Source organism: Oryza brachyantha, chromosome 3 (assembly GCF_000231095.2).
Source record: "Oryza brachyantha chromosome 3, ObraRS2, whole genome shotgun sequence".
NCBI classification, from domain to species: domain Eukaryota; kingdom Viridiplantae; phylum Streptophyta; class Magnoliopsida; order Poales; family Poaceae; genus Oryza; species Oryza brachyantha.
Window position 1 is genome coordinate 3,578,953 of NC_023165.2, and position 9,873 is coordinate 3,588,825.

Genomic DNA, 9,873 nt, shown 5'->3' on the forward strand with positions numbered 1-9,873 from the left:
GCATTAATAAAAATATGCAGAAGTATACAAATTAGATGGAATGTCCATATTGACCATACATGAACTCTTGATAGCTGACAACGATGCGGCAAAATGGGGAGAAAATATTATGAGGGAGAAACATGGCAGCAAAGGAAGATGAGAGATCTCCTCTGACAAGACCTGCGAGCTGCTGTTTTGATGGCATTAGTTAAGCGGATTTGATTTGGTCATGCCATCACCTTGAGATGGATTTGTTGAGCAACCTGGGGTGGATGGTGGAGCTGTTCCAATAATTGTGTGGTTTCCTCTCCTCACACAGCACTATTTCTTTATTTTTTCATGGTAGTGCTGAGCATTATGAGTAACCAAAAGCAGAGATTGCATAAGCCAATTCAACAAACACCTTACATAAGAGCATATCCAATAGTAGACTATAAACTAGTTATAAGCATATTTTAAGAAGACAAGAGAGAAGAGCAGCGAGCTACTAATTTGTAGTCAGCTATAGCACAAACTTCAATACATATATGTAAGACAGATAGAACCGAATACATATATGTATGACAGATAGAACCGAATATTAATTGTGTAGTACATATCTATTGTATGAATTAACTATTAAGTTGGCTATATACGATTTAGAGCTAATAGTTGGCTATACTATTGAACTTGCTCTAAGCATATATAAGCATCATGTCTTTGTCTTGCATAGATTATGATAATTCATTTTGAAGTGGGGTTCGTGCTAGTAGTACTTGCTGAGGTCCAGGGGGAGATCAGTGGCTTAATAATTAATTGTCTCAGACAAATCCATTTTAGCTAGAAGGATATGGAGTACCAACTGTCATTAATAGTACAATATAAATCAGCATATTATTATACAATACATGTGACTTAAGCTGTAACAAAACAGTTCATCCTGAGATAAGCTCATAAGCAACCTGTGCTGTACATGTTCAGAAAACGAAGAGCAGGGAATGAAGCGTCGTTTTCTCCAGAGGCTGACATTTTCGTCACAGCACGATTGCTGATTCAACACTCTGGACCTCTCGATTCTGTGAGGTCAGAGGCTCTGATCCTCTTCTATCCGTGAAAAATAATGTGCCACACCATCTCCCTTATTATCGCAGCGCCCAAATTTCTTGGTGAAGCAGTTCATGGAGTGATCTCTTTGAACCGCTACGGCATTACATGATGGACAAATATACAGTACAGTCTTTCCAATTATCATATACCAAATGGCCACTACGCCTAACCCAACAATCGGTAGTTACTACTACTGGTACAGTACTGATGGTATAGCCATAGCTGCAAAAGTGAAGCAAGTGGGGAGTTTTGTTGTACGGTATCTCTTTTCAAAACAACTTACGAGGTAACAAATATAATACCATATTAGTATCAGATCTAATATCGCACCAGTATCAGCTGATAGTTATGTGGTACTAGCTGATGCTCAAGTGGTACTTGGCAAAACCCATTGGTATTAGGATGATAGTCTAAAATATAAATGATATCTTAATTCTAATATCAAAGAAAATTTTTAAAAAAATGATAAAAGGAAAAAAAATTAATCCAGATAACGGATCTAGTTGCTACTAGTACTAGAGAAATCGTTGTCTCAACAGTACGCGTGGCGTACCGAATTCTAACATTTTCGTACTAGAAAAGAGCGCTGGAGTACACACATACGTGACACATGCACGTCACTGCAAAGTTGCGATCTACACATGTTCCTGTCGTGCAGACGGTTATACTAGTGCCGCATGCAGACGGTAGCAACCGTTTTTTAAAATTTGTAACGGTGGTCCGTTGTTTACCGTTTCTCAAAAAAAAAAAAAAACAAAGCGAAACGGCCGGCTGGCACGCGGATGCGTGAGGCGAACATGCGCGGATGAACTCGCGTCGTCGCCGCTGACACCGTTCCACCTCCACCAACCCAACTCATTAACCAAGCAGGCAAAGCAAGTCGAGCCGAGCCGGATGGCAACGTGCGCGCGCGACCGAGCGCGGAGACGGCCAGGCGGTGGAGGTGGGAAGTGCGGGCTTGACGCGGCGGTTTGGCCTGACCGGCGGCACGGCGGATGCGCCGGATGGCATGGCGCGCGGCGGGGGCGGGGCATCGGCGGGCGACCGCCCATCGGCTGCGACGCCGACGCCGCACCGGCTTTTTTTTGCGGTTGGTTCCGACTTCTGGCCTCGCCCGCCCTCGGGGATCGGGACCTCCCACCCGTTGTGCTCGTCCGATGAATCTTCGGTTTGGAGAAATTTCGCGAAAAATTCAAAAGAAAGAGAAAGGCTATCGCCTATGAAAATTATGGAAAATCCGTACGTTCCAAGAGGCGAGCCATCCATAGCATGACACACGATGTTTGATGGGTTGGTGAGCACATGCACACCCATTAACCCGTATGAACGGTTCAATATATATTATTTTTATAATTTATATTATATATATAAAGTTCGTATTTATATTTATAAGTTTTAATTTATAATTTTTAATATTGAAACAAATTTTACATATAAAATATCTATAATGATTGGAAATGTTATATATAAGTTCTTTTTACATGAACCTATATTAGTTTTAAAATAACATTTGTTAGATTTTCTCACGTTTAAATAGAAAGGTGTTCTTTCATGTTAGCGGGCTTGCCCGTTAGGCATTTCACCATTTGCTTTGGGCCCGCACGTCAGTGGGAGCGGCAACGTGCGGCCGCCACGGGGGAGCTCTGACATTCTGACCCGGGGTGTCAGAGACGGTTACGGGCGGCAGTTGGTCGCCGCGCGTCGTCTACCTCGTCTCCCTTTTTATTCCACCTCGGGGAGAGCCCAACCGCCGCTTGGCGACCTCCTCCTCCCCTCCGCCTCTCTCCTCGCGCGCGGCGCGCCCAAAGGTACTAATCGTCTCCTCCCCACCACCTGTTCGATGGAATGCCGCGGCCAGACCAGCCGCCCCCCTGTTTCGATCTACGCTGCATCCGTTTGTTGCTAGTTTGATTGCCGGGCTTTCTTGTCCTGTGGACGAGAATTCTTTTTTTGTGTGTCATTTGGTATACGCGTCTTTGCTGCTCGAGGGATTAGGCTGTTTCTTGGTGGTTCTGTAGGTGTCCTGGTTCTCGTTCTTGGACCAAAGGGCGGAAAACCATGCGTTCATGCGGATTAGGTAGACTGAACTTCTTAAGAGGGGGTGCAGATCGATTTTTCAGTTCTCTTCTGTATTACTTTCTAGTTCGTTCTTGTCTGGGATAATCCTTCGGTAAAGTAATTCTTTCCTCAATAAGGGGGCGTAGCTTAGTCCTTTGCTTTCTTTAGTTTCGTGTTTCCCGTACTAGGATTGCGTACCTTCTTGGTAAACCCAAGGTACTATACTAGTATGTCAATTAACCCCTTTCATTTTCATTTTGTTTGGAGACCAAGACCTCTAAGTACAGTTTTGCTGGACAAATTTTTCTCATGCAAATTTTCTTTCAAGTGAACGTATGAGACATTAATATCATTTCTGTGCCAAAAACCTGACAGAAGTTGGTTCAAGAGCCGCTCTAGAAAAGTTTGATGTTGTAAATTGACTAGTTGTGTTCTGAATTCTGATCAAAATGCTCAACCACCCTCCCCCAAGAATTGCAGTTTCTTGCGTTGTTAGGTATCTCCTTTCCTGGCCTTTAAGTCAAGAAACCCATATAATTTGTGTCTTCTTCCCAGAATTAGGCAGTGTTTCAATTCATACTGTCATCTTCCTAGGGAATTAAGGCACGGGAATTGGGAAAGTTGGTAACTTTTGCCCTTTTAGGTGTCCACGTACCTGGCCATGAAGAGCTTCATAAGAATTATTAGGTTGCGTTTTTAGTTGATGGGCTCTACAAAGCTTTGCTGGAAAGCTAAGAAACATTCATAAAGTCAAATTTCCTTTTCTCCTAATGCTTTTACTTGGTCGGTTAAGGTCCTTCTCTTATGTGCATTGGAAGGCATGGGATTAGACTTTTCTAGTTGGATATGCTGCTGTTGCAGGTGACTGTATGAAAGTACATATATTTGGCTTGATTGATGATGTGGTGAGATTTCTAATTAAATACATTTTGCTTCACCAGGGAAAAAAAAGTTTGCTTCAGCCTCCTTGCGTTTCGGTTCTACGTGACTGTTTTTTACCTAGACTGCAAATGAGGCTTGGGAGTCCAGACTCCAGAAATTCCTACTAACTGTAACTCCATATGTTTTCCTTTTGTGGTTTTGATGCTTTGTCCAAGACTGTTTTTCTCCTTTTTATCTGTGTATTCACAGTGGTAAAACTGGGTTGTTAAGTAGTAGATTACGTTTTTTGGCCTTTGTTGATATTGTGATTTATCATTTGAAAACTTTTCAGGAAAATAAAAGAGAATAAGCTGGCTTGAAGATATGGCATCTCTTACTCCTGGGGTACTGTTAAAAGTACTAAAAAATATAAATTCTGATGTGAAAGTCTGTGGAGAATACCGGTCCATTCTTCTCCAAGTTATTAGCATAGTTCCTGCAATTACTGGTTCAGAACTTTGGCCAGACCATGGTTTCTTTATAAAAGTCTCAGACTCGTCTCACTCAACATATGTTTCTTTATCAAAGGAGGATAATGAACTTATCTTATCAAACAAGCTTCAACTTGGACAGTTTATATATGTTGAAAAGGTTCAATCAAGTATTCCTGTCCCAATTCTTGTTGGGGTTCGACCTGTTCCAGGAAGGAACCCTTGCATTGGAAATCCGAAGGATTTGATGCAGATGTCTACTCCTTCCGGTGTTTCAGAAGCATTGGATCAACAACGGAAGGCTGCCAAGTCTGCTGAATTGTCTGAGAGTGAAAAGGAAAATTCTCAGAGGAAGGTAGTTATCAAAGAGCAGAAGGCAGTTGTAGCTTCACGATACATGCTTGGTATATCTAGCAACAATAGCAAAATTACCAATCTAAACTCCAGCATTGATAGTGATAAAAGTAATGGAGGGAGTAGCATATGTTCTGCAAATCAGAAGTCTGCTCCTCCAAAATTTAAACAAGAGCCAAAACCTCAGGTACGTTTAAGCTTGTAGGTTTCATTGACATTTGAACTAAGATGCTACTATCAACCAAGCATTGACGTTACTATATTGTCTCTGACAATTACCATGCATTTCCATCGTGATGAATTAATCCATTTACTATGGGTCTTTGAGATGAGCAAAGTTGTACTAATGGTAATTTAATGACACCAGTTAATATTCTGAGTTTTTATAGATTCTAAACCAAATAAATATAGGAAGCACAAAAGCATACCTATTACCTAGGATGGTTAGTGATTACATTTGCTGCTAGTATTGCAGGAACGGCCAAATACTCCATCTCGCAGTCCTGCTAAGATAGTTTCTGCAAAGCAAGAAATTAACAAGGACACGCACAAGAATAGTGCTTCTTTACCTAGTCAGAATGGCTCTGCTGTAGTGAAGAAGCAAATCCCTAAGGAAAGCAAAAGGGAGTCTGCATCTGCAAAAAGCTCACCGCCAAAGATTTATAGGACTTCACCACCAACACCAACACCGCCGCTGCCTTCTACGACCTCACCAGCAAAGCCTAATGGTACCTCCAGTACAGTTACTTCTGTGCTGAATGTTAAACGAAGAGTTACTGAAACTGTCTCCTGGGACTCCCTTCCAACAAGTCTAATCAAGTCAGGAAAGGTATACTTTAACATTGTAATTTTTAGGATATCTTTTTTTTACAAAAGAGACTGAGCATTGAGGCCCTCGAGACTTGATTATGTGCTGTCTCTTATGTGGGCATGCATGAACTGCAAACCATTACTTGAACAGTATGTTTTATAATGCTTCTTGAAGTTCTAATCCATGCTGGATATTCATTTCTTTTGTGTGAATAGGCTGTTGTCAGGAGGAAGAATATTGCTCTTGTAGTAGCAGCTGAGGCTCAAAGAGAGGCTACTGCAGCTGCATCTCTTGTTAAAGGCCTTGGGTAAGTAGTTCTATGCTGAATTTCTTTTAGCTCAGGTATTTCTTTTACGGCTAGTCCATTTTACATTTTTACTGGGTAGTGACTATAAACAATAAATAAGCCGTGTAATTTGTTGGTGGCCCCTTGTTTCCTTTTTTCTTGAGCAAATCCTTTCCAATTTGAAAAAAAAAAAACTTCTATATGAAACTAGAACTTCAGTGGGTACTGGAATATATGCAGTACTCTTAGTACTACTGAATGTAAAAAACTTCTTATATGTCTGTCTGTTGTTCCAGAATATTTGCTGAGATCAGGAAATCTGCTGAGGAGGATCCTCATGCTACAATTACCAAGTTTTTTCAGCTAAGCCGGCTGATCATTCAGCAAAGTGTTGTTTGGAAAGATTACTCATCAGATTCTGTCAAAGAATCTCGGCCAGAGAAGGAAAAACCATCAAGGAAAGCCTCTGCGTCTCAGAATAAAACTGTTGCAAGTAGTACAACAAAAAACTCTGACGATGCTTATACTAGTGAAAAGATTGACTGGGCCAGAGAGGATGGTTTCAAGGAGATCTGCAGATCATGGGTTATTCTAAAAAAAGAGTCGCAATCATGGTTTCTCAATTTCTTGGAAGATGCTCTTGAAGCTGGATTCAAGTTTGAGGGCCAAAACAAGAACACCAAAGAACGAGTGAGGCACTCCAAGGGTGGAGATGGGCAAATCGCAGTCCGGCTGTCACAACTGAAGGAAACGAGTAACTGGCTTGACCAGCTGCATGCTGAGGCTGATAAATCTCAAGATGCTTTGGTTGCAACCATTGAGCAACTCAAGCAGAAGGTGTACACCTGCTTACTCGGGACCGTCGAAACTGCTGCATCAGCACTTGAAGCCAGGTAGATGCTGTTCAGAGGCTCATCAGGGCTGGTTATGTTTATTTTTTGACTTGGAACCAGCTCAAGTTACTCTGTGTTGTAAGAGCACAGCAACACATACGATCGATCCTGATGCCAAGGAGAGTGAAGAATCGATCATCTAAGTTATTCCCACTTGTACAGTTTGTACGAGGTGACATAGGAGTGAGAAGTGAGGTGTAAATAGTCGAGGTGTGCGTCCATTTAAATTATACATTAATTTATCATTTTTTTTCCGGCAGCGTTCGTGTTGCGTGCGTGGTGGCAATCTCTGTTACTCTTCGTATTTGCTCAATACAAATCTGAAGCCTTGCAGCTTGCATCAAAATGGATAAACTTTGCGCTGTTGTCATGCGTGCCCATGGATTCAGAACGTATACACTAGCTTCTCTTGCGCACGCAATGTATTGATTGGCATCGTTTTGTGGAAACCTCGAGCTGACAGAAAGCATATGTGCATTAGTTTTACATGTTGGAGATGCAGTTTTGACAGTGCAGTGACAACCAATTCCTTTTCAGTTATTCGACAACCAAGTTTCTCGCTGGTTGCCAAAGCATTTTTTGGTAGATGTTGACGCAGCGAGAGAGCAGAAGCTTGACGCGGGTTAGGCGGCTACGTTTTCGTCGCGTGTAGCACAGTGTCACACAGCGCACGGGCACGGCCGCGACTTTTGGTCGGCCAAGCTTTTTTTTTTTTCCCCGTTATTAGGCGGGCCACCGCATGACGATGACGGCATGAGCTTGCAGTGCGCAAGGAGTGGATGCAGCGAGTGACATACGGTGCGGGCATAGATATGCAGCTGGAAAGACGTTGCTCTCGAGCTGTGAAAGAGTCCGAGTGCGAGTGCTGGATGGATCGCATTCTCGCCATGGAATCACTCCTCACGTGGTCCCGCCGTAAAGGGAGACCATTCCTCTACATATCCCTTCTAAAATGTAAGTCCTATTTCTATTCTAAAATATACTATATTCGTTCTATAATATTTGAGATTTTGATAATGTAAATACATAACTAAAATTCCTTATATTTTGAGATGAATATAGAAAATATTTTTAGGCTGTTTAGTACTACCTCAATCCTAATTTAAGTGTACTTGTGGATTTTCGTATCTCCATCCTAATTTAAGTGTACTTGTGGATTTTCGTGTCCAACGTTTAACCATCTGTCTTATTTTAATATGATATAGTGAAATGGAGGCGGTACTTAAAAAACCAAAGTTCTTTACCCCCTGCTTACCAACCTATATTCTCTTGTTTTTCACGAGCATGATTTCCAAACTGCTAAACGGTCTATTTTTTTTAAAAAAAAATCTATATAAAAGTTGCTATAAAAAAGAAAAACCGAAAAAAGAAACCAACCGCTGCTCTCACGTGTACGGCACCATTTTGACGAGAAAAAGAAAGCAGAACAAATGAACCATTTTCGTTTTACCCAATCTGTTAGGCCTATTTCTAATCGGATCACAACACAATCAATCAATAAGATACCATAACTCAACGTCCCGTTACAAAACACACGTACCTTGCTAGTTTAAAGAGAATCTGGGCCTTTTCATCTTCCGAACACTAGCTTATTTGCTAAATTGTATGGCTAAAATTCAATGGAACCGAAAATAAGAAATTTGTATAGGAAGTTGCATCTGTCCGATACACATCGAGACGGGGCCGTGAGCCCGTGACCGTCGGAGGGGCGCATGACGCAGCGGTTGCAGAAACAAGAAAAAAAGGCAGAGCAACTAACTGGCCCTCGGAGGTTGAGAGGCCGGCCATCCGGCCTGCAAGGTTTTTCAGGGAGGCCGATCATGGTGGGCCTGGCTGGGACGAAGAGTATGTCTAGCAAGTTTTAGATTACAAGAAACAGTAGCCAGTTTCTGAGAATCTAAAAAAGCTATTAGATCTAGTTTCTCCAGCTTTTGAATTCTCAGTTTATTTTTTAGAATCTGTAATTACATATTCTCAGAAGTTATGAACCGTTTGAAAAAAAGCTACGATTAAAAGAAAAAAAAGCTCTCCTAAACGGGCCCTAAGGAGGCAGCAGAGCGGAAAAACGGGAGCCAACCGCGTTGCGTTGCATGAATCCCCCACCGCACCACGACCCTTCTTCGCTCGCTCCTCCGCGTCTCCATGCAGCCACGCGCCGCCCCGGCCCCGCCGTGAGCCCGTGACCCCGCCCCCCCTCGCAGGCTCACAACAGCTTAGAGCGAGATGCAGGTGGACGCTGAGGCGTTAGATTTGCGTCCAGGTGAATGAGACGTAAAGAAGGATGGAAGAAAATCGAACCACATATTTGTTACCGCCCGGCTACGAACTTGAACGAGTTACGTGTAATTGATAGATATATGTGCAGTGTATCAATGTATTAGTACGTATACGTGCGGTAAACTGTTACACGCGTTTACTCCCATTGTCCTAAAATAAGGTAATATTTTGGCTATATGTGTCTAACATTTGACCATTCATCTTATTTTAAAAAAATTTAGGAAATTAAAAAAAATAATCACATGTAAAGTACTACTTATGATTTATCATCTAATAAAAACAAAAATATTAATCATAATTTTTTTAAGTAAGACAAAGCGTCAAATATTGTAGCTAAAAGGTAAAAATTGATTTATTTTGAGACGGAGGGGTATCTTATAGATAATATGTTAATGTTTAAAAAGCTGACTATACTATTGACACTGATGTTGTTAGGCTAGCTGAATCCAAATCAAACTCAATTAACATGGCTAGAGTAAGGGAACACAAGTTACTTGTCTTTTTTAAGCGAATGTTTTTCAAATGTTTAAACAGTATTATATATATATAATCTTATTTTTATAGTACTAAATTTAATCATTTATATCATTAAACAGCTAATTTTTTTAAAAAAAAGTGTTTCACCCTCCTTTCATCATCTTTCATGGATAAAGTCCACCACCACCACGGTGCATGAGTGACTGACGCGCACAGGCGAATCGAACTCACTCATGCACCGCACCCACCGCGCGTGCCGTGCCGGGGAGCGGAGCGGAGGCTGGCCACCGACCGACC

The 9,873-nt window shown here is 41.7% G+C and overlaps 1 protein-coding gene across 5 annotated transcripts; it reads left to right on the forward strand.

Moving 5' to 3' along the window:
* The first annotated feature begins 2,834 nt into the window (after window positions 1–2,834).
* Window positions 2,835–7,168, forward strand: LOC102710767. 5 transcript variants are annotated; one of them, XM_006649441.3, is made up of 5 exons: window positions 2,835–2,876; window positions 4,340–5,019; window positions 5,308–5,661; window positions 5,859–5,950; window positions 6,226–7,168. In XM_006649441.3, the coding sequence occupies exons 2-5, from the start codon at window positions 4,372–4,374 to the stop codon at window positions 6,824–6,826; spliced, it is 1,695 nt and encodes a 564-aa protein (XP_006649504.1). In that variant the 5' UTR covers window positions 2,835–2,876; window positions 4,340–4,371; the 3' UTR covers window positions 6,827–7,168. The 5 variants fall into 5 exon arrangements, with proteins under 5 accessions (XP_006649504.1, XP_040377965.1, XP_040377966.1 ...); XM_040522031.1 differs by having other exon boundaries at window positions 2,861–2,876; window positions 4,068–5,019; XM_040522032.1 differs by lacking the exon at window positions 2,835–2,876 and adding an exon at window positions 3,841–4,177.
* Window positions 7,169–9,873: the final 2,705 nt, after the last annotated feature.

Bases quoted from the DNA above. Each gene is read 5' to 3' on its own strand.
- LOC102710767 (XM_006649441.3), top strand. From the start codon at position 4,372: ATGGCATCTCTTACTCCTGGGGTACTGTTAAAAGTACTAAAAAATATA. The intron at 5,020-5,307 runs GTACGTTTAAGC...CTAGTATTGCAG, and splicing joins AACAAGAGCCAAAACCTCAG to GAACGGCCAAATACTCCATC. The intron at 5,951-6,225 runs GTAAGTAGTTCT...CTGTTGTTCCAG, and splicing joins TCTCTTGTTAAAGGCCTTGG to AATATTTGCTGAGATCAGGA.